This window comes from Triturus cristatus, chromosome 10, assembly GCF_964204655.1.
Source record: "Triturus cristatus chromosome 10, aTriCri1.1, whole genome shotgun sequence".
Taxonomy (NCBI): Eukaryota; Metazoa; Chordata; class Amphibia; order Caudata; family Salamandridae; genus Triturus; species Triturus cristatus.
In genome coordinates this window covers 636,899,855-636,925,136 of record NC_140593.1, presented here as the reverse complement: position 1 = coordinate 636,925,136, position 25,282 = coordinate 636,899,855, and the positions used below count along the sequence as shown (strand labels likewise).

The 25,282-nt window shown below is 44.1% G+C and overlaps 1 protein-coding gene across 6 annotated transcripts in view; it reads left to right on the top strand.

The window, feature by feature from the left end:
* The window catches only part of SMARCD3 (SWI/SNF related BAF chromatin remodeling complex subunit D3), a 1,344,655-nt gene that overhangs the window by 1,090,651 nt on the left and 228,722 nt on the right, over nt 1-25,282 (top strand). For all 6 annotated transcript variants that reach the window (XM_085632183.1, XM_085632187.1, XM_085632184.1 and 3 more), the window contains one exon: nt 16,075-16,210. In XM_085632183.1, the coding sequence (XP_085488309.1) occupies nt 16,075-16,210 (136 nt within the window). The remainder of the gene's footprint in view (nt 1-16,074; nt 16,211-25,282) is intronic.

Here is a 25,282-nt window from a genome sequence, read left to right as displayed (position 1 = left end):
GTTTAACCACTCACCTAATTAGATCAGGAACCTGTGAAGGAAGAAAGGTGCCATCACTTAATTGTTTATAATTAGAATTTATATCAGAGGGCTCTAAGTCATCAGAATGGTTTCTAGAACTGAGTATTACTTCCCAAGTAAACGTCTCTACAAAATATAACTGCTCTAAATCTATCCACTCTTGAACCATTGCTATGAGTTCTGTGGCAGAGGCACTCCCTCGAGCTGCTTTACGAGCAGCGGATCTAAGAGTGGCCTTGCATTCAGTGTCAAAGTAGAGCGAATCTTCCGCCCGTCCTGCTTATCTTCATCTTTTTCTTCTGAAGACAAATGCTCTTCATCAGAACCTTTATTCTCAGGGGCACTTGGGAATTTATACGGGGGTGGAGGTCGATCTAACAAAATAGAATCATCTTGAGGTCTATTAAGTATGGGATAAATGGGGCGCCTAATAGGGTACTGGCCAGTTACCTCTAAACGATGCTCTCTATCTTCTTTTTCTTTTATTTCCTTCATCTCCTTATTTTTCAATTACAATGCTTTTTTATATATTGTTTTTCGCTATTCTTTTTCTGCTATAGCTTCTTCTTTTCTCACTCTCTCATGCACTTCTTTCTCCCACATTCGTACACAATTAAACTTATCTTGTTGACTCTTTCGTTTAAACAGACACTGCTCAACATACTGAATCTTTTTAAAATCAAATGACCCATTTACTGGCCATCGTCGATCAGGATCCTTTTTCTTATATTTGATCCACAGTGTACTATATATTATGGAAGAAATACCATATTTAATTTACATGTACCTATCAGGTGTCCCCTCTAGGGAAGCCGGCTGACTACTTTCTAAATCCATTTTGGTACCACCAAGACAGCAACCCAACCTACGAAGTATGCTAGGAGTAGGCATGCTACCAAATTGTAGTAAAATATAACTTATCCCAGATCTATCAAAGTAGAGAATCTCCACATTACCTGCCTTTATTTATTGCAATAAACAAACAAACAAAACCAGATTCTTGGCCAAGCAAATTCAAAATCAAGAGTGTGGCTTCATCGACCTTACCAAACAAAAGTCTCCAACCTCCAACTGCCAATCTCTTGGTCGAATTAATGGTCACTGCAAAACTTGCGCCAAAGGAGATCTCAGTCGGGACCGGCCATCACCAGGAGGGTCAAATCGGGAAAACCGGAAAAGCACTTTGGTCTGCAAAGACAAAAGGTCTCCTCATGCAGGACGTCTCCTCAGTAAGATTCCATTTCTCCGTCAAGACCACTTCTTCGGACGGTGGCGTCTCCGATGAGCCCCACGAGTCGGGCGCCAAACTGCGGAAATGTGCCTTTTCAGGGGCACACCGGTGCAGGGTTCACCCTTAAGTTTGTCCACGGGGTCCTTAGACTAACAAAGAAGTGATTGGCACTGAAGCTGGAATTCCCAGACGGTGTGTAGGGCTGATTAGCCGTGGTTTTTTCCCTTAATTTGGTACAGCTGGGACAGCTGCTTATACATTTCTTTCTGAGCCTCTGCCTAGGAGCTTGTCTCAAGAGGTGTCCCTTGCTTTGTGGGGATGTGACATACCCTATGTGGGGTATTCTTTGGCTATTATGTAGCTGCTCTTCCTTGCCAGGAAGTTTCGAAGGCTCCCGCAGAGTCTTCTTGTTATGTTTTTTGTCCCTCTGGGGACTTGTCCTTTGGTTGAACCCTTTTTTCACTCTCTCTTCCAACTGTGGTAGGACGCCTCCTCTGGTGCGACCCACTTTTTGACATGGCTCTCTCTCCTGGAGCTTCTGTGTTGCAGCCTACGGTTCTTCGTAGCACTCTACAGCCTGTCACATGGTCTAGCGTTTGGATTCCTGTTACTCACCTGGGCAGCCCAGGTTGGGCTCCCGGGAGGAGAAGTACAGAGTTTTCCTGCGTCTGTGGATGCAGCATTCTCCAGTGTATTATGAACTTCAGCCATATCTGGCTCGCCCAATGGGCTCACGCGCACCTGTCTTGCCTTTGGCCTCGGCGGACACCATGGGGTGTCCATGGTATTCCTTGCGCCCCTGCCTGGGTGGTGTTTGCTTTTTGTTCTCTTCTTCCCTGGTGTTGGGAAGGGATTAGGTGGTTTGCCTATGGGCAGTGGAGTCTTCACCAGATATGTCACTGCTGTGTGTTGAATTGTCCTCTTTACTTCTCTCTGCCCTTCCCCAGCCAGGGCTCAAATCCTTCTGTTCGTTACCGCACACGGCTTAGGTATTCTAATCTGACCTCTGTGCGGGTTTCAGTGGATGTATTCTGCCTTTTCGGGTCATCCTTGCCATCATCCAGTATCTGTATGCGGCTGTGTATACTTTTTCAGACACTCTGTCTGTGTCTTCCATATCTCTTCGTCAATAAGGTAGTGGCCAGTCTCCCCGCCTGTCTCGTGGGAGTCCGGTCTTTCGTTCCCCCGTCAGTGACGGTGGTGTCGCCTTTTCAGTGGATGGACATGGTTGTGTCCTCCTAGGCTTCATATTGGGGCCTTTAGTACCTGTTGTGCGGCCTCCTGGTCTCTGGGGCTGCTCTTCGAGTTTCCCCTTGGCTTTTAATTTTCATGACTTTTTCGTATATATTTATATGTCTTTATGTATATATGTTATGAGTTGTACACACACGAGAGGGCAAGCATATGCGGCGTTTCCCTGCGGTGGCCTCTGGGGGATTTTTTGCCCCAGATTCCGTCTCTCTCTCTCTCTCTCATGTGAGATAGCGATTGTGTGGTTTGCCGGTGTCCCAATGAAACCAGTTGTTCAGTGGTAGCTACCAGGGGCTATGAGTGCTATGTGACATGGGTTCAGATCTCAGCTGGGGAATGTAGGAGAGTAGGATCTGCTTCTTATAGTTACCCCCACTTTTTGCTGATGTTTCACTGTTTTCGACTTAGTCTGTCTGGGATCCTGCTATCCAGGACCCCAGCCTAGCGGCTTTTTCTCTAAATTGATTGCATGTACTTTAGGTACCACAGATTGGATTCTGGGGTACCCTTATAAGTCCCTAGTATACGGTATACTATGTACCTAGGGCATAGGTACCCCAGAGGCCTCTCAGGGGTTGAAGCATGTATTGTGCCACCCCTGGGAGACCATTCAAAATGACACAACAGGTCTGCTACAGCAGCCTGTTTAAGGTGGTGTATGCACCCCTTACTTAGATATAGGTTCACTATATCTATCCTTATTACTGCACATATAAACCTATCAGTCACCCCTATGGCAGGCCTTATCAATCCTGAAGGCAGGGTGCTGGGTTTTATGTGAGAGGGTGCCCATGCATGAGCAGAGCCCCTCTGCAGCTTTCGGAACCTATATTCCAGGGTTTTTGGTGATGCAGCCAACCATATACTCTTAAGTGCATTATAACCTCGCAGTAAATGCTAACTTGAAAACGGCTGCATGGAAACATGTCGTGTTTGGTGTCAAACACCTTGTAATCATACCTCCACACCAGTAACTGGTGTGGGAGGTATGATTCCACCTTACTAGAGGCAGAAATACACCAGGTACCAGCTTTGCAAACCCTGGCATCACAAAATGGATGCTGCCAGCCACAGACATGAGTCTGCCCTCCTGCTGCTGGACGAAACTCCGGCAGGGGACGGCTGGACAATAGGTTTCCTGTCACAGGGAGGTGTGACCACCTCCCAGACAGGCTTTAGTGTATTGGTGCTGGGTGAGTGCACTCTGAGAGTGCTTTGATGTCTGTACTGGGGGCACATTTGGTTTCCCTGTGCATAGTCCAGTTCAAACCGGTTGCAGGGGCTCTCAGCCCCTGCTCTGGTGCGAACTTTGACAAAGGACATGGGTGTAGCTACCCCTCTGTCCTGACCCTCCCATAGGTGGGTCCCCAGAGTTTTCCCACCCCTTCCTGGGGTATAAAGTAGGAACCCCTGGCTATAGGACTTTAGATTTACCTTTAGATTTACCTGGACGAAACTCTGCTACAGAAACCAAGTACTTCAACTATCTACACTACGTTGGATGACCGAATAATCTCCCTTGGAGTAAAGGAGTTACCAAAGACACATCTGACCTGTTTGCATCTACGCAGCTCCTGAAGGACTTTGCAACACAGTATGTGGGTTCCTAAGCTTCCCTAAGGCAGACCAGTGCTCTCAGCAAACCTGAGACCCGTAGCCCTCGTGGGGACTGTGCAAGCCGAACCCGTGGACACATTGCACATTTGCAGCAGCATATGCTTTTTGGCGATCCCTGAGGCTGTGCTTTGGGCTACTTGTAGTCCAGACCCCGAGCAGTGATTCCACCGAAGTTTACTGGCCAAAACTCCACTAGTGCTCCGTGGGCTGGTATTTTGTGATTCCTCTCAAGGTCCCTTCGCGATCCCTTGTCCGTCGACTTGTGGGTCCCTGAGAAGGGTACTTTTACTTTCAACAGGCTTTCCTGGTTTCTCCATCTCTTGGGGAGTCCACAGGACCTTGCTGGTCCACACCGAAGCCATTTTCTTCTCACCGCGTGGGTTACAGTTGCCAAGGCTTGTTGGTCTCCAATCCGTAAACTGACCCCCCAGCACTCGACATCCTTCATGGGACAGCTCGCCTGTGGACTGTAGTCGTCATCGATGCCTCCTGGTCCCCGTGGTAGTGGAGTCAAGCTTCACCTCTTCGCACCTGAAACACCTGACATCAGTGGACATTCGTCTATCGTGCCCCTGGTCACTGGCAGACTCTGTCCCCTCTACTTTCAGGTTCTTCACATCTTCGATCCAGGCTTGGATCACACAGGACACTTCTCCTTTCCACAGCAGCAGCACTTTGCAGCACATCGCCATTGAAATCAACAACGATTCCCGACCCCATTTGACACCTATGTATCCGGCTTCCCTGGGTGAGGTAACACAAGTACTCCGGTGCTCCCGTGGGTGCTGGCCCAAGAACCCCCCAAGTCTAAAGGGGTTTGCTCAAAGTCTTCTTCTAAGTGTCCTTATTCTTTAAAATTCCAACCGCGACTTTCCTATTGATGTATGGGGCTCGCGGCTGTGTTCTCACACTGCACACCTCCCCCTTGGGTCTCCTGTGTCACTGCCTTGGGTAGTTCCTTGGGGTCCCAGCGATTCTACGTCCTCTAGGCACTGTGACTAGTCAAGTCGTGGTTCCTATACCAATTTCTTAATATATGGTTTGGTCTCCCCCTGGGTCCCATTGTATATTGTGTTATTTACTGTTGTTTAGTAACTGTATTATTGTGTGCCTTGCTCTCTAACTTAATAAAGAGGTTAGTAGAGAGTGTTTAGAAATACATACATATATTTTATATATAAACCTTGTGTGGTTCTCTTTTCATTTAGTTATTCAAGAGGTTATAATCTGGTAAACCAAGCTGCTTTACACTCCTTCAAGACTTAGCCTGAAGGCTGCTCTCCATAGCTACCACTAGGATAGCTTTCAATAAAGGTTGTCTTAAACCTATTCATCAATAAGGGTTGTTTGGACTGGTACAAAGTGCCCACTATAACTAGTGGACAGCATATACCAGGCCAACTTCTCACAGGATGTAGGTCTGGATTAATCGGCTGTAGCATTTGGGCTAGGAGAGGTTTAGCATCTGCATACACTTACAAGGGAGTGGCAAGAGTCTTTAGAACTTGTCCTAGTCCCATCTCCACCTCCCACACAAAATAAATATGTTTGACAAGGGTGGAGGAGACAAGAAATGCCTAATTATCCCCTCCAGTGAAAGGTATGCATTAAATACAAAGCAGAGGGGGTATTTTTCCTTATGTTTTCTCAAATCTTGTTGAAATTATGAAGAAACGAATTTGAGGAGAAACATTTATTCAGCATGAATTGACATCCATCACCACAAGGGCCAGCGTAGAAAAACTGTCAGTTGGCACAGGAGTGCAGGTTAGAACTCGGTGAACATTCTAAGAATGTTCCAAAGGAGAGGGGTGAAGGAAGAAACAAAGAGGGAATACATAATGAAAGATACAACACATCTCCTTCCCCCAGGGGAAATGGAAAGGGAAACAGGAAAAGTAAGAACATAACATAGTCTCTATGCCAACTAGGTTTGGAATGAAAATTTCTCAGGTAACTTCTAACATTTGGAGTGATACTCTTGTTGTGGATCTTGTTTCCAAGATTACAGTCACTGTTATGAATGCCATCACTGCTATCTTGGACAACTCTGTCAACACTCCAATATTGTCCATCATTCAACTGTACAACATTTTTTAATACTTTGCTTACCACTTTCTTGTCAGAGAACTTCGAACAACCTGACACAACAGATCTAGGTAGTTTTATTCTTACCACATCTCCTTCTTCCCATGTTTTAGTAGGTTTCTAAACTCTACAATTGTACCTCTCCACATATTTTTTTTGATGTGTTTGTATTTTCTCCTTGACCTTATTCCTGTTGACCTCCTCCATCTGGTCACCGACAAGCCACAGGGGACTTAACTTGGTGCCTCTCCCTTTGAGGGACTTGAATGGTGATACTCCAGTGACGGAGTGGGGAGTGACGACTTAGGACCAGATCATTTCATCAAGTCCTTTTTCAACATTGCTTCCACTGCATACATTAAGTTGAATGCAGTCCTTAATCATGCGGTTGATGCGTTCCACCAAACCATTAGCCCTTGGACAATATAAGGCCGTTGGTTGATGGTCAACAGAGAATTGGTGTAAAAACTCTTTCATTAGTGTGGAAGTAAATTGGACACCATTGTCCGTAACTAAAGTTTGTGGTACCCCTTCAGTACGGAAGACTTCCTGAAAGAAAATAATTACACTGTTGGTGGTGATATTATCTACGATCTTAATGATAATCCATTTTGAATGGTAATCTACTAATGTATGTATGAACCTTCCACTTAGTCCTTTTACATTCAAAGGTCCTATAATATCCATAGCTACCTTGTTCCAAGGGGCAGATGGAACTTCTACCAATGAAATTTTGCCCTCACTCACACATTTTACTCTTGTCGCTCACCACACATGGCTCACACTGTCTCACTTTCCTCTCAACCATGGTGTCCATGGTTGGCCACCAATAATGTAGGCGAATCTTGCTCTTGGTTTTGCTGCATCCTAAATGGCCTTCGTGGGCTAAACTTATAATTTTTTTCTCTCAAGCTCTCTAGAGGTACTATTTTACTCCCCCTGTATAAGTTCTGCTCACGAAAATGTAGTTCATTTCTCACTTCCAAGAACACATTCTCACCATTCTTTAAATCAGATGATTTAGTAGGCCATCCTTCCATTATAAGTTGTCTCACTCTGAGGAATAAAATATCCTTGGAAAGAGCCTCCTCCCACTCCTGTTTGCTTAACCCTTCAGATACAATCGCCACTACTACTTCATCACTAAGATGGCCTTCTGGTTCATGATTTTCTAGTGGCAATCTAGACAAACAATCAGCTGCCTGATTAAATTCTCCATGTATGTATACCACTTTAAAATGGTACCCCTCTAGACCTAGGAACCATTTAGATATTCTTGGAGTAGTTCTTTCTAGGTTCTTTGAGGAGAATGTGCTTACCAAAGGTTTATGGTCTGTTCTTATAGTGAAAGGTATGCCCCAAATAAAAGTCTGGAAATGCAACACTGCCCAATAGCACGCAAGCGCCTCTCTTCCTACAACTGAATAACGGGATTCAGCTCCCGTCAAGGCTCCAGAAGTGATAGCCGCAACCCTTTCTTCCCCTTCTGTCACTTGGCTGAGGGTGGCCCCAATACCTTTCGTGCTAGCATCAGTAGTAATTATAGTGCGCTTGTTGGTATCAAAACTCCCCAAAAATGGTGCATTTACTATGTGGTGCATAAGCTCTCCAAATGCGTCTGAACACTGTTCATCCCACTCAAATTTTGTCCCTTTTTTTAGTAAATTTCTCAAAGGATGTGTAATGAATAGTACTCTGACAAACCAAGGAAAGACTTAACTTCTTCCTTGTTACTTGATATAGGAGCTAACTTGATGGCATCTACTAAATTCACTTTAGGCTTGATTCCATCTTTAGAAATGACATGTCCTAAATAAGTGACGGAGCGGACCCCTACTTGACACTTTTCGTTCCTTAGAGTAAGGCCCACATCTCTCAACCTACTCAAAACCATGCGTAATTTTTTATTGTGCTCATTTTCATCCTTCCCATAAACTAACAGATCATCTTGGAAGCACAATACGTGTTCCATCCCTTCCAAGATATTCTGCTTAGCTCTTTGAAAGACCGCTGCAGCAGAGGCTAGCCCAAAGGGCATCTTGCAAAATCTGAAAGCTCCGAATGGTGTGATAAAAGTGGTTAAAGCTTTACTCGAAGGATGAAGTTCTACCTGGTGGTAGGCTGAGGATAAGTCGATCACCGTGAAAAACTCTGCCCCACAAATTTGGTTAAGCATGTCATTTATATTAGGCAGGGGATGCCTGTCAATCCATATGTTTCTATTTAACTCTCTCAAATCAATACATAACCTAATGTTATTAGTGTTAACCTTGGAAGTAATAACAATAGGTGCAACCCATTCCGCACATTCCACAGGGTCTATGACTCCCTGGCTCAACAATTTGTCTAATTCCTTCTTCAAAGGTTCTTTCATCATTAAGGGAATATGCCTGCATTTATGTGCTATTGGTTTGGCTCCATCCTTCAATTTAATTTTATGCTGATATTCCTTTAAACACCCGAGTTTGTCTCTGAAAACTTCAGGAAACTCGTCAAAAACTTCCATTCCACATACATTTCTTTCCACAAGCATCACCGGAATTTCTGCTGTAGGATCAAGTTTCATCCCTAAATCTCTTTGATGGGCCCATCCTAGTAAATTTGCGCCATTCTTTGCTATATAAACTTTGCCTACAGTACTCCTGTCTTTGAATGTAATCTTCAGGATGGCAACTCCTTCTAGAGGAATAGGATCATTATTGTAACCTACAGGGACTACGTCTGGTGTTTGTAGAGATAACTCCCCCTCCTTGAAATTAGTATGGTAAGTCTCACTATTCGTAAATGGTGAACACGAGTCAGCATACATTTCTAATTTGTGCCCATCCAACCCAATTTTACATTTAGGAAAATCAACTTTGTATACATTGCAATTTTCTTTTACATCTACTTGCAACACATATTTGCTTTTGTACTCTTCATTGGTCTCTATTGCATTCACTGTTTTACAAGACATATCCTTGCATGCACGTGCAAAATGACACTTATGATTGCAATTTCTGCAAGTGGCTGTTCTCGCTAGGCAGTTAAAATTGTTAGCTGAATGCCCACTGCTACCACATCTGAAACATCTTAATCTGTTCTCTGTGAACATTCTCTCCCTGTTAAACTCTTTTACCGTTTCCTTTCTGTTTGTTTGATGGCAAACACACTCTTTAATTCTTCGCCTACTTCATTTACATTATTATCTACTGTAGTGTTCATTTCCTTCATACATTCTGCAGTGTGTTCCACACTTTTAGCAATGTCCATTGCAGTTTTTAAATCAGGAGTTCTCACTAACAATTTTCCTTGGATCTTTTTGTTGTTGGTACAACGTACTAATTGGTCACGCATCAAAGATTCAGTGAGCTCATTAAATTCACATGTATTCACAAGTCCCCTTAGACTAGCTATGTAATTCCCCACTTTTCATTTTTCCCTTGAACTCTTCCCAAAAATGTATGTCTTTCTAACACAACATTAATTTTATCTGCAAATTGGAGTTCCAGTTTCCTTATACTATAATCATACACATCTCTTCCTTCTTCTCCTACTTCTTCTTCCAAATCTGGAAGGCTGTCAAATATTTTCCTCCCTTCCGCTCCCAAATTGTGTAATAAAATATGTTGTCTCCTTATCGCTGAGAAACCACTAGCACCAATGGCAATAAGGTAAGATTTGAAGGCTTTCCTCCAATCTTTCCATGGTACTAAAGGTTCCCCTGCATCTTATAGGAATGGTGTGGGTTGAATCATACTAGCCACTGCCATACTCAAGATGATACTTGTTCCAATAATACTCAAAATCTTGTCTCAATAAGATATATATGATCACTGTTATCAATATGCCCTTAATCAATATTAATAGCAAGGTATTTCCTAAATCTTGGGCTCAGAAAATACTTATTTTCTATACTTCCACTTGTATAACAATGTAGAATAAAATTAAAATTCTACTGCTTTATAAAATGAAAATATCATCTAATTATTTTTTACACAGTCTTGAAATCACTATAATGTAAGTCTTTGAATATCAGTTTACCAGTGTTATCTTGCTATCTTCATCACAAAAGATAGTACTTTACTCTAAGACTCCACTTTTGTCTCGTAAAATAGTCCTGAGTTTCGTTTCACAGAGGCAGTCTAAATGTTTGAGCTATAGGTAACTGTGCACTTGAAAGAGTTCCTTGACTTACTTCAGATGTTGTAATATCAATCCCTTACACGTTTCCTGACTGCACACTCTTTAACTGAATATTTCCAGCTGGCTCCAAAACACCTCTTTTGAAGAAGATGGTTATGGTTATACCGTCTGCCGCTCCAAACACTTCAATTCAGGAAGAAGGCTATATTTGCATTGTCGCCCCAAACCGGAACAGCATGATAGCCGGTAAACTTCCTTCAAATATCTGCGCATGTGCGTAGAATGAATACTGCTTGAAACTCCTCCTCATCTTTTCCACGCAGATGCGAAGAATAAATACTGCGAACTTGGCAAAGATTCCTGTCATGATTTCCTTCAGCTGCTTACATTTGTGATCATAAACGCTTCAGAAGTCTTCTCCTCACATTCCCGGTGTGAATGCTTCAGCACGCACCGCTAAGGAAACAATCGTTCTGTTCCGCACTCCTAGATTGAACTGCAGATCTCCTTCGCTCCTTGGAACAACAAACGGCCAGAATATTTCTGCAGGCCCACCCTTGAATTTGTGAGGTAATCAACAGTGTTGAGGTAGGAGGCTCTTTCTCTCAGCATATAGTGTTTCTTCGTAATTTCTGCTTTTATGTTAGCTTCTACCCAGCAATGCCGTACAGTACTCACTACTCTGTTTCATAAACTATCCAATATCCGTACCTTCTCACTGAAATTTTCTCCAGTAAAATCCTTCTTCCTTTAATTGTGGTAACTATCGGAGGGAATGTCAATGCGTCGTCCTCCGCCCGACACTCGTCGCCAGTGAAACACTTGTCTTCTACCAATATTTGAGCCCATGGTTCCTCGTCATATAACCAGCAATTCAGTCACAATTTATATCTTCTACTCTCACTGGATTTGCAGGAATAGACAGTAGTTTGTCAATAGTTGATTTTTACCTAATTCCTGCACTCTTCTCTGCTATTACCTTTATGTTTTGTAAAGCGCACATTGGGATCAGGCGCTTCCGTTCAAGTTTGGTCCTCAGGCTGCCCTGGAGATGCAGGTTTTGGGTAAAGGGATGTTTTTCACAGCAGGAATCGCTAGGGTTTAACTCCAACCTGGAGCAACCACAGCATGTGCACGATGAAGTGTGAAGTCTCCTTCAAGCAGTAATCAGGGACAGACAAAGGACACTCCTAGAAACTTCCACTCCTTAAAAAAACAAAGTCCACTGCCACACAATCCACCAAATCTGTCTGGGACCTCCTGCATAATCTCTGACCCGACCTACTCTTCCTAACAGAAATCAGGCTCATTCTGACATCGGCCCTGACATAGCCACTTGATCCTCCCTGAATATAAGATCGTTAGACAGGACAGACCCTCACCAATCCGGGGGAGGGGAGTCCTGGCGTTCATCTTCAAAGAAAACCTCCTCTACTCCATTAAGTCCGCTAACACAAAATATTATCTAGAACACCTGGCCTCTAGCTGCACATTAACAACTCCACCCTGGAAGGCTCTCTCATCCATCGCCCTCCTGGCCCATGATCCGACTTCGCCAACTCCATCTTTAATTTCATCATTTCCTTGGTGCGCGACTCTTTCTACTTAATCCTCCTATGTGACCTCAACTGCCACATGGAGAGCCTCAGAGATCACAACCTGTCCTTCTTTTAAAGCCATATCCTGCAATCTAGCAATACCTAATGTCCTCTAGCTCATCTACAAATCCCGCCTACTATCTACGTGAACTCTCAAACCCCCTCTAGCCTCCCCACTAATGATTACACTCAACGTCTACTAATTTACTCCACCAAAAATACCCTGCAGTAAATGCATGGACTTGTTTCCTTTCAGAGTACAAGACTAACCCAAATAACCAACAACAACCAGTAACTACAGGAATAATCGCTAACCTTGGGTTCCAGATTAGTGTTCTGTCTGGCTTAAAGTGCTTCGACACCTCTTCAGGGGAGTAAGCGCCATGCAGATACCATTAAAATACAATACTGCACTGTGCAAATCCTTGCTCAAGGTAAGCCTTTATGTCCATCTCTGTTGCATTTCTCTTATTTGTTGTTTCTACATTTTGCCCTCTCGTTGAAGATTTTATGGTATTGCTGTCAGAATATTCTTCATTTATCCTGCATCTAATAGAACAGAGCTACGTTTAAACACTAGTTGGTGCTTTTCAGGGCCACCTTGTGCTCACTAGAAAAATTGCAGCAGACTTGGCAGATTTATATCGATCTTGTCAGACAGAAGACTATAAGCCAGCATTGGCAATGTCAATTGGTCTTGCTTATATATAAAGATAGTTGAGATGGATTGGCATTGCCTTTGCTTTTTATATTTGTACTAGCAACTCCAAAGGTATTGTAAGATTCAATTAGTGCTTCACAAAACATCAAAATAGATGCATTTAAGGACATTGCCCTCTAAAGACTGTCAGATATATATTTAGGCGGGCGGCACATTTCTCCACTGGGGTGATGGATGAACTTGTCCTTCGAGATGCTGCCTACCTTGATTTAGAAATGACTGCAAGGGTGGCCGTCCTTTCTAAAGCATTGCCAGGAACTGCAATCACAGCAGTTCCTGCCAATGCTTTTTAGCTCGAGCCTAGACAGCGCATGCGTTGCCTGAAAGACCTGTATCTCTTCTGCTGACTTTTGGCATGCCCATCGATTGGCATTTGTTGTTTTCTGTGGGATTCTGAAATTTTTATTGGTCTTTCACGTGTAATTGTTCCTCGTTCTTTCCCATGGCGACTTCACTAAGTGATCCTTCTGTTTGGCCATTACATGTTCAGGTTCCTCTTGGTCGGCCATCACAACGTGTTCCAGATGGCTGGCTACACAGGTCAGAAAAACGGTTTGAGAAAATGGACATACATGCATCTGCGCGCAGCACTCACTATCGCTTTGTGATACGTGTGTTTGGAAAATTCACTTTGGAAACTTCTTTTATTTCCCAAAGCGCTTGAAGAAAATATTTTTTTCTATAGCTGAAGTAGAGCGTGGCCATATTTATCTTCCGCAAGCGTGTGTGCACTTCAGAAAACTAACCAAATATGTTTCCAAAGCTCGCGCACACCCGCTACCCGAAGAATTTGAAAAAGCATTGCTTTTATAATGATTATATAGTGTGTGTGTGTTTACTCTGTTTTTTTGCGAATAAAACATTGTGCTTGTTTTACTCTGGAGAAGCGGTGTTCTGTGGACAGCACGCACGTCTCCATCTACATTGGAACGGCAGCACAGAGACGCAGCTGACTAGATACTTCTAAGGTCCCAAAGGCAAGACCAATTGGATTACAAATGCTTGTTCTAGTCTGGTGCAGTGCTACGTCAACATGACGGAGCCTTGCACCAAACTGTTTTCTTTTTTTCCCTTCCTCTAAAAGAAAATCCCAAAGCAGGATTTATTTTTCCGAAATAAAAGCCCCCCCCCCCCTCACCATGGGAGTCCTCTCCCATGGCGAGAGAGCATTTTTAGGTCGACAGTTTTTAAGCACAGTGTAATGAAGCGATTTGCACGGAATCACAAGATGCTGCCCCTGAGCCGTGATTCTAACCTAGCTACCCAGTTCTAACATCCGCAGCCTTAGCTGCAAAGGGTGTGATATTAGGGGATTTGTTACAAGAAGAAGCACACCCTGAGCTGTGAATACGTAGTGCTTTCACCTGATATTGTCCGATTACATTACATTAGGCCACACTCGCTTGCCTGTCCCGCATAATTATAGCGCAAACTTGAACCAAGGGCATTATAGCGCTTCACACGGAAAACAGCTCCCCTTACACAACAGTTTTTAAGCACAGTGTACCGAACTCAGCGCCACCACATCACTCAGCGCCACCACAGCCTCACTCAGCGCCACCACAGCATCGCTCAGCACCACCACAGCATCGCTCAGCACCACCACAGCATCACTCAGCGCCACCACAGCATCACTCAGCGCCACCACAGCATCACTCAGCACCACCACAGCATCACTCAGCACCACCACAGAATCACTCAGCACCACATCAGTATCACTCAGCATCGCCTTTGCACTAGTACACCACCACATCATCATCACTCAGCAAGACCCGAGTATCATTCAGCATCACCTCAGCATCGTCTCCGCACCAGTCACCACCACCACTACCACCTCAGCATCCCTCAGCACCACCCCAGCCTACTCTCGGAATCTGGCATCTGTTGATTCTCCCCTAGCGTCTGGCCGCTGCTAGTGTTATAATACAGGTACTAGTTCCCAACCTTCACCCTCCGATTGTTTATGCCCCCTCAAAAAAAAGCTTTTACAAACCACCATTGGAATAGGCAGAAACAAGTTGCCAGCATTTCAAGAACAAAAGAAAACTGAGGACATTTTTTTATTGTAAATACTTTTTTAATATGGTCGTTCAGTTGTATATAATGCCTTCTTGGTCATATATAAGGTAACAAAAATGTTTGACACTTTTTTATTAACACTTTTCAGCAAGCTGCACAGCAGCCACACTTCTCTACAGCACAGCTTAAAGACATTGGCAAAGTCAATAGCTCTGGCTACACACTTATAAGGCCCCAAAGGCGAGACCTATTGGCTATGCCAATGCTTGTTTATTTCTGCCACTTACGGCCACAGGGTTTACTAGTGGTGGCGAAAGTAAAAAAAAAAACGGCTACATATCCACCCATCCTAGTTGGGTGGAGCGGCATATAGCCATTTCTCTGATGGCCCTTACTACTGTTGGGACGCCTGAGAAGTTCGGCCACAGTGGTGATGGAGTCGTCACTGACATGGCCAAACTTAAGGTCCACCTGAATTTAAATCTGGCAGGCAGACCACTGTGTAGCGGATGAAATACTCTTGCTGTTGCAACAGTTCCCTCTCCGCCGTCATAAATTAGGCCCTAAGTGCCATAGACTCAGCAGGCTAGAACATGGTTTCTTTAAGTGTGGTCTGCACTGTGCTGATTGACTTGCTTCCAGCAACATGATGAATGCGGCCCAGCATTTCTTTGAACTAGGGCCCAGCAAAAAAACTGTCTGGGACCTGCAACTGTCCAGTGGGGCTTAGGACAGTGATAACTAGTTCATATCACTCTGCTGATTGAAGTCTGATAGAATACAGAGTGACCAAAAAGAGGCGACAATGTAGCAGTTAGTGCGCGATCATGTCTTAACTGGCGTGCAGCTAGTAATGTGATTGGTGATTTAGAAGGAGCCGATGTGCAGTCTGCTTCGTACAGTGCCTTTAGGTAGCAGAACATATTACATCCCGAGTTCCTGCAGGGCCTTCTTCTGAACGAGCACCCACCTTATTTATCCCTGAGCGTCTTTGTGGAATGATTATAGTTGCCAGATTCCGTGCAGTGCTTCCTTTATTGCGGTTTCCCTGTGCTGTGATTCGTCATTTTCTGTAGTGATTTCTTTTCTGCATTGCCCCACTTTGTGGTGCTCCCTTGAAGTACAGTGAGCATATTCTGTTTTGTAAGACATTCTGTACAATACCTCCATTGTCTACCATGCTTTAATTTCTTGCAGCACTTCCATTCTATTAATGCCTGTGTTTCCTGCAAAGGTTTTTTTTTCTCATCATAGTTCCTCTGTTCTTTGTAATCTTCCCATCTTCTGTAGCATGCCCATATTGTGGACAGGCCCTGTTTGCCTCAGTGTCTAATGCAAGACAGCTGTGTCACCAATCTCAGCCATTCACCTCTAATGTTATGTCACTGTTCTTTTGTTCACAGTGTTGACCCCAATGATCAAAAAAAGACAGCTTGTTACGATATAGATGTGGAGGTAGAGGATCCCCTCAAGGGACAGATGAGTAGCTTTCTACTGTCAACTGCCAACCAGCAGGAGATCACAGCCCTGGACAACAAGGTACTGGAATGGGGATCTGGATTTCATAGCCTGAAAAGCAAATTGGAAGGGCATTGCAACAATTTGGTGTTATGAATCCCGTATACTACTGCCTAGTGGTTGAATCTGACAATTTAACTTACTGTTTCAAATTGTTTACAATTTGCGTCAATCAGAACCATATCGATAATTAGGCTGCCCTATGACATATATTCACTGCACAGTACCACACGTCATCAAAGATTAATTTGGGTGCTGAGTTTATTTGCAGTAGAATGGTATTGTAAAATTGGGACTTTAGAACATAGAGTGATGAGAAACGTTGCTATCTTGTACGTTCTTTCACCGTTTGTACTTAGAAGCCAGTTGTAGGAAAATGGGTCACATTTTTGTTCGCTTGAAGATTCTCCTTGTATTTTTTAGGTTGGTTGTTGTATCAGAGACAGTGGAACATATTCAGAATAAAATTAAGTGTATGAGGGGAGAATACAGCAGAATCCCTTCATGAGGTTAACCCAGTCCAGTTTGTCCATCTCTGCCAGATGTCCAGGCAAACTATAGCGTGTTACCTTTGTATTCAGATCTAATGTTTGAATGGGAGGAATACTCTGCATAAAAGTGCTTACTGGCAAAGGCATGCAGTTTCTTTTCATCCACAAATCAATATATTCTCATGCAGGGTGCAGTACTAAACAGACAAAGAAGGAAACCTCTGAAAAACACAGCAGGAGCTCCTCCTTTCAACCCAAGAGACCGATTATGAGTTGGGTGGTGCAGGCGGACCGAATGCCCTATTACTTACCGGTAATCTTTATTACTCCTGGTCCGGTTGTCCTCATCCCATTCATTACTAATGGAGATATATCTATTTCACAGACAGAAAAAAGAACAAAAGGAATATTGGAACCTCTACCCCACCCCCTCCCACCGGGATTACTTAAGGCATACCTACCCAGCATTCCTTCTGAACAACCAAGCTCCACATATAAAGGCCGGCTGTCCGGTAGGGCGTAATGAATGGGACAAGGGCAACTTGACCAGGAGTAATGAAGATTACTGGTAAGTAATAGGGCATTATCCCCAAGTCCCTCCTGTCCTTGTCTAATCAGTTACTAATGGAGAATACTCAAGCTAGGAACCCAGCATTCATATAGAACAAAAACCACAAAGGGATACACCACCACACAACAGCACCCAATGGTGAAGTATCAACACAGGCCCAAAACCCAACGCTGGAGCGCACAGCAAGCAACGCCTAAAGCAAAACCAGGAACTTGGCCCCAACCCCTGTAAGCAAGAAAACGCCAACACAGGAAGAAGAGGAGGCCCACGGTGCCACTCGACAAAGGGCTGAAAGGACACACAACGAAAGCCGCCCGAGAAGCAGCCATTTCCTAAACAAGACACCCAGCACCCCCGAGGAGGAGGTGCCCAAAGCAGAAAACATGCCAGCCAAACCCATGCGGTATCCACCTACCAAAGAACACACCACACCCCCTGGAAGGATGCAGCAACAGAACCATCAAGAATCAGGCTGCCTGAAAGAAGGCAGACAGACCAAAAGAAAACAGCAAGGCCCACACCACAATCAACAAGGACCCGCAAAATTCCAACTGCAGCATCCACAAAAGCAGGCCAAAACCCACCTGGGAACAAGGAACGGAAAAGCACCCAGGGGAACAAAGGAAGAAGCCAAACGCACAACACTGACAAAACAACCCAAGGAGTCTCAGGAGAACAGAGAACACATATCAGCAAGAAGCCAGGCCGAAGCGAAGGCCACGAAAACCAAGGAGAATGGGGGGGGGGGGGGAAGAAGTCCCCCAGCGCCTCCAACACAAGGATGGTCACCAGAGAACTCAAAACTAAAGGCCAGTCCCAGGAAAAGGCAACACCAAGAGACAAGCAGGAGCAAGCCGTACATCAACCATGTCCATCTCACCACCACAACCAGGGACCCCATGGGTAACCAAATGCCAAGACGTAAGACCCCAGGGCCTTCAAACGAGACAAATCCAACAGGTCACAAAACCATCCCGCAAAACAGCTGGCCAAGAACAGAACAGGGAACCACTGAAAAAACCACTGCCGTCTGCTGTCCCTTACTTTGGAGCTCTATCATTAGGATGAAGCAGCTGATTTCTGGTAACACTCTCCGACTTGCGTTTAGCTTCAACCAACATCTTCGAGTGATAACCCTGTTTACTGAACCTCTCATTAATTCTTCATACCTGCTCTTGGCATTCCTGTTCCTGGCTACAAATTCTTTTAAGCCTTAATGTTTCCCCATAAGGGATACTAGCTTTCAGATTGGCCAGATGTTGGCTTTTGAAACGATATACTTTAGTATTGATTTTTCCCTCTTTTACTTGTAGCAAGATATTGAAAAAGGATATCTCGCTTGCACTCAACTGTGCTGTAAAATCCAAATTGTAGGGGTTCCCGTTGAGGATTTTCATGTATTCTTATATATATATATATATATATATATATATATATATATATATATATATTCATAAAAACCATAGGTTTCAGGCCTGATATAGTTAGAAATTAGCATTTAAAAAACCTTAGAAATTCACTGAAAATACCATAGGTTTTAGGGGTGTTATAATTAGCTGGACATTTCACTCGTACAAAACCATTCAAATTCCTCTGATATAGTTAGTTGTACTAGCTATATCTCGCGCGCCCGCAATCCACTGCTGATGATGTCACATATTACATCATTCATGACATGGTCAGTGACATCACTGATGACATCTCAAATGACATCACTGATGACATCATCCAGTGAATGTGGTTTGGTTCGTTATTTAAATATGTATTATATATATATAGCAATTTGCATTGAAGAATGAGTGGATATATGAATATAAATATCTGGATGGAGGATTTAGTAGCAGTGTGATTGACTGTTTACTTGACTAATTTATAGTGTCTCACTAAATATATTGGATAGTGACTAAACTGTGTGAATATCTGTATCACTTTGTCAGTTGTTGTGTTAACTGCTTCTCCAGTTGGTTACTAGCTATGTGAAAGTTAACTGAGTATTTGTATGGGAGAGTGAATATGTGTGTGGTTCGGTGGGGGGGTGTGACTGCCCAAAGATGTGTGAATAGTTGATTCAGTAGGTATATGAAGTTAAAACCACATGTTATAACGGTTGTTTGGGTGAGTGAATATCATTATGTGTGTGGTAATGAGCCAATATATGTCTCAATGGTACATGTCCAACAAACTAGAAAAATAAAAGCCAGTGTATGTGTCAGTTGTTCTTTTTAAATAAGTATACATAAGACTCAGTGATTGTATGAGTGACTGTATGGATAACTGTATACTTGTAATAGTGATTTTATAACACACTAAGTATGAGTTACTATCTATATGAATAGATGAAGTGCTGTTTGTATAAGTGTGTAGCTAAGTAAATGTAAGAATGATCCATTGTTTGCATAAGTGAGTAGGATGACTTCATAAGTGATTAGGATGTGTGCTGGTGTGTAATGTCGATATAGGTGTATAAGTCTATTTGATAGTGTTTTATTGATCATTGACAGCATGTATGAGTGAATCTATAGGTAAGTGATTAGATGTGTGTATAGATATAGGAATCACTGAGTGGGTGTTTAGAAACTTCTATCGGTGTGTCAATGGATTCAAATATGGCACTCTGTATTTTACAGTGAGTGATGAAAGGTTATACTAGTGTATGATGAGGTGTATCTGATTGTCACGTGGATGATGTCATCAGTGATGTCATCAGTGATGTCATTTGAGATGTCATCAGTGATGTCACTGACCATGTCATGAATGATGTAATATGTGACATCATCAGCAGTGGATTGCGGTCGCGCGAGATATAGTTAGTACAACTAACTATATCGGAGGAATTTGAATGGTTTTGTACGAGTGAAATGTCCAGCTAACTATAACACCCCTAAAACCTATGGTATTTTCAGTGAATTTCTAAGGTTTTTTAAATGCTAATTCCTAACTATATCAGGCCTGAAACCTATGGATTTTCAGTGAATTTCAAAGGTTTTTTAAATGCTAATTTCTAACTATATCAGGCCTGAAACCTATGGTTTTTTCAGTGAATTTCAAAGGTTTTGTAAATGACAATTTTTAAATGTATTAATTGTTATATTTATTTTTTTGATACTGTTTTACTACATTTTTTAAACTATTTATTTTTAGATATTTTATTTTTTTAATTACATTATAATTACATTAGATTACAAAATATACTTTCTCAGAATGAATTACTTTAGTTTAAATACTTTGCAAATAGGCAATAGACTTTTAAGTACAGTAGTTACAGTTGTTGCAATGGGCAACACAATTTCAAACACCATGCAACATTGAGCTCAATGTGAATTTCTAGTTAAATGCAATTAGTTACTTTATGGATTACTTTTCTAACCACAGGACTGAATCCTAGATTCACTCCTTGGACATCTCCTATAGACAGTTGAGTAAAAGCGTTTTGGTAACAGTAGTGATTTTTAAGGAATATTATTGTATTTTAAAAGTTGACACCAATGTTATCCTATGGCAGAAAATTCACTTAGCAGGTAAGTAGTGTTATCGTTACTTTTCCTTAGTCAGTGGTGGATCCTGGATCCAGCACTGGTGCATCTCCTGTAAACAGTTGAATGAATGCGTTTAAGTCATACAGGCGATTTTTTTAGGAATATTTTTAGTTTGTGAAAATAGAAACTTTTCAGGTGATAACCAGACAATGGATTCCTATGGAAGGAAATACAAGTTACTGGTAAGTACGGTTAGAATTACTTTTCAGGGTCAGTGCTGGGCTAAAGATGCAGCACTGGGTTCTTTCCTGATAACAGGTGAGTAAATTGGAATTTGTTGTTCGGATGATTTTAGGTGAATATTTAAAATTTCCAAAACTCCACACTTAGAACAATTTCCAAGTGAAACCAGTCAATGTTAGCCTATGAAAGGAAATTCAAGTTACTGGTAAGTATGGTTAGAATTACTTCAGGATCAGTACTGGGCTCAAAGATGCAGCACTGAGGTCTCTCCTGATAAACAGGTGAGTAAATCGGAATTCGTAGTACATCCAGTAAGCGCCACAGAGCTGCGTAGCAGAGAGATGTAAAAAGGGGCACGGCCTGCACCACCTAACACTCAGCAACTTCCGTCCTATATCGCTCCTACCTTTCCTTGGTAAAATCCTGGAGGCCCATGTCACCAAGTGCTTGAGCACTTTTGTCGAGCACACCCATTACCTTGACTCACATTAAGCAGGCTTCAGACCCAAACATTCAACAGAGTCTATTGTCCTGGCAGTCCTCGACGAACTTTGGAAGGGGGCAGACCACAACATCTCGTAGGCCCTTGTGCTCCTGGATTTGTCGGCGGCTTTCGACACCGTCGACCACGATTTACTGGTCGATCGGGTTGATAGTGCGGGGATCCGGGGGCTCCCTTTGAAGTGGATCTCCTCTTTCCTTAGCGACCGCTATCAAGCAGTTCGCCTTGCTAACTTCACCTCGGAGAAGAGAAGATTGTCCTGTGAAGTCCCGCAGGGCTCCTCCCTCTCCCCTCCCCTCTCCTCTTCAACCCGTACATCTTTCCTCTGATCTTTGCCCTCCGCAAGAGAGAAGTCGTCACTTTTAACTATGCCGATGACCCCCAGCTAGTCTTCACCATTGACTCTTCCCCCTCCTCAATGGGAAACTTTCAATCCACTATGAATTTTATCAGTAACTGGTTGAACTTAAATCAGCTCAAGCTCAATCCTGATACAACTGAGCTAGTTCTCACCGGGGCTTCTGCCAATCCTTGGAACTCCAACTTCTGGCCCAAACCATTAGGTTGTCCCCCCTCTCCAGTTAGCTCCGTCAAGAGTCTTGGGATCATTATTAGCAGTGATCTTACCATGAAGGCTCAGATAAATTCTGTGGTTTCCGCCTGCTTCTACCATCTAAGAAGAATTTGTAAAATTAGCAGATTTCTCTCTACGGAGGCGCTCATCCAAGTGATCCTTGCCCTTGTCATATCTTGCATCGATTACGCTAACTCCTTGTACTCCGGCCTTCCGGCCTACCAATCCCACCGCCTACAATTAGTACAGAACCAAGCCGCTAGGCTTGTCTATGGCCAGCCGAAATCCCACCACGTCAAACCGCTACTTAAAAGCCTCCACTGGCTCCCCGTCTCGCAACGCTGTCTCTTCAAACTTGGCTGTATGATCCATCAAGCCCTTTCATCTCATGGACCAGTCTTTATCGCCACCAAACTCCAACAATATGTCCCCTCTCGAGAGGTTCGCTCCTCTAATATGAACCTCTTGACCCCCTGCCCTTTCAGAAGGAAACAATATGGCGGTCTACGATTTTCTACCTTAGCTCCACAGTTCTGGAATTCCCTCCCTCCCGAACTGTGCCTTACCTCCTCTTACTCTAAATTTAGGAAATCCCTCAAAACATGGCTCTTTACCTTGGCCTACAATTTATTGTCTGTCCTTCACTGTGATTGTTCTAACTCGTCTCTGCTCAAGCGCCAAGAAACCGTTGGTGAACGTGCGCTCTAAAAGTCTTTTTAACATAACATAACCTCTCTGCAACGCAGCGCACTTGCGCTTCCTGGAAGCACCTGGTAGGCTACTTGGCCCCCATGGTCCCTCAGGTTTGAAGTGTAATTTTTTCCCCAACTTAAAACGCGTCACAGGGCACATCACGTCCCCTCCCTTCACTACTATGTAAACGCGCCTGCCCCCTAATTTTCTTTTTTTTATTAAATAAATTGGGAATGGGGCCCCCCTCCCGAGGCCTTAATCAGCCCTGGGGACCCCATCCCCTGGGGCATGGCCCTTTTTTTTAAATATTATATTTTATGAGGGGGGCTGCCTTGCCCCCCTCCTTATGGCCCCAGGGACCCCATCCCCGAGGCCAGCCTTTGTTTTAAAAAAAAAATATGTATAATTTGAGGAGGGGGCTGCGTGGCCCCCCTCCCGGGCCACTTATAGCCCCGGGGACCACATCCCCCGGGGCTGGCCCTCTCTGTTGGGGCCGTTGGGGGGTCCCCAATCCCCCCACGGTCCCAGCCGGCTCCCCGTGTCCTGCAGGAGCCGGCATTGCTTTTTCACAGGGGGAGCAGCTAACATGCTGCTCCCCCTGTGGAAAAGCAATCTGCTTTGCTATTTGGAAGAGAGAGCAGGTTTCCTGCTCTCTCTTCCAAATAGCAAAGCAGTTTGCAATGACAGGGTGGGAGCCGTGAGGCTCCCGCTCTGTCATTGCAAACTACAGTGTTCCGGGGGTGGGCACCCCGGGACCCTGCAGGAGCTGGCCCTGGGGGGTGGCGGTCCCCAGGGCCCTCGAGGGCTCCAGGAGGGGGGCCACATGGCGCCATGCCACCTTCTTTAAAACCCCAGGGGGTGGTGGTCCCCGGGGCTGGGGGGTCCATCAAGGACCCCCCAATTTACATATATATAGCCCCAGGGAGGTGACGGTCCCCGGGGCGTGTGGGGGGGTTCAAGCTCCCCCGCAATGTTAATTACAAAGAGCCCCAGGGGTGGCGGTCCCCGGGGCTCGGGGGCCTTAGAGGCCCCCCAAAAATTATCATATTAAGCCCCGGAGGGTGGTGGTCCCTTGGGGGCCGTGAGCCGCCCGCATACATTAGCAAAAAGCCCAGGGGGGTGGCGGACCCCGAGGCTGGGGGGGCCCCTTCGGGCCCCCATAACAATTAAAACATTGCCCCCGGGATTTGGCCCACTCGGGGGCTAAATAGCAACAAAGCGCGGGAGTCCGCGCTTTTTTTTTTTCCGGCCGAAATTCGTGCTGGGTGCTCGAATTTTCGCCGTTTTTAAAAAAAAAAAAAAGCTTTTATTTGGCCCTGGGGGTCCTTGTGGGACCCCCTGAGCAGGCCTAGGGGGTCAGAGTGTTTCTACCCTGCCCCCTTTTCTACCCTGCCCCTTAGGGTACGCGGACCCTCCGAGGCCATAGATATATATGTACTTTCAAATGTCATTTTCTCAGGAACTACTGAACGGATTTACACCTTTTAAGCAAAAGGCACGAGTCTGAACTAAGGACTACCTCTTTAACAAATTTTGTGTAATTCCGTTCAGCAGTTCGGGCTGTAGCTGCGGCTAAAGGTCCTATGGGAAATTGCATGGGGAAAACGTGTTTTGGTACCCTCCTTTTTTCTCGGCCCCCGCTTGACGAATCACCATGAAACTTTCAGGATAGGAGCGGACCGGAGCTGGCCAAAAGTTTTGAAAATGTCGCGGAGATTTGTCAATCGGCGCCAAAGTTATTCCAAATAGAATGTTGCAGATTTCCTATGGAAAATAGGTCCTAACTATATCTACCTACTGGCGGTCTTGTATATAATATATATATAAATATATATAAATATATTGTTTCTATGCACATGTATCTATGCAACAGCTAGCTGCTTTGATTCAAGCATGTGAATCTATGAAAGATCTAATACTGGAGAAGAAAATGAGTTACTTACCTGTAACTACAGTTCTCCAGTATTGGTATCTTTCATACATTCACATGCGACCCACCCTCCTCCCCTGAGAGGCTTCCCTTTTTCCTCAAGGTATAAAGTTTCACACTTGTGCTTGAAAATCTGAGGAACTGAGCCTCACTTGGGAGTGTTCTACAGGGTGCTATCGCCTGATTGGCTGCTTCTTAATTTGGTTCTTTTTTTTTTTACAAAAGAAAGTAAATAGGCTATTGCAATGACTGTTCATTGCATTGTAGCCTATGGCAGTGGTTCCCAAACTTTTTGACCCATGGCTCCCTTGACCCACTTGGCAGTTGGCCGTGGCTCCCCACCATTTGTTTACCGGCGCACAGTTTGGGGACCACTGGTCTACATGAAGAATCAAGCCTAGACGTGATGAAGGATTCAGAGAGTAGCCATCACCATCATAAAACTTTATTTGCAATCACAAAGATCTTATAAAGTACATCTCAATTGCTAGAGAAAGGCTCAAGGAGCCCTGTGGCATTACAAGAAGTTTACATGGGGTGGGCTCTGATGAACCCAAGATGGCTCACCAGATCCCCTCTACCCAGTGTTTTAAGTGTGCTGGGTCCTGCTGGT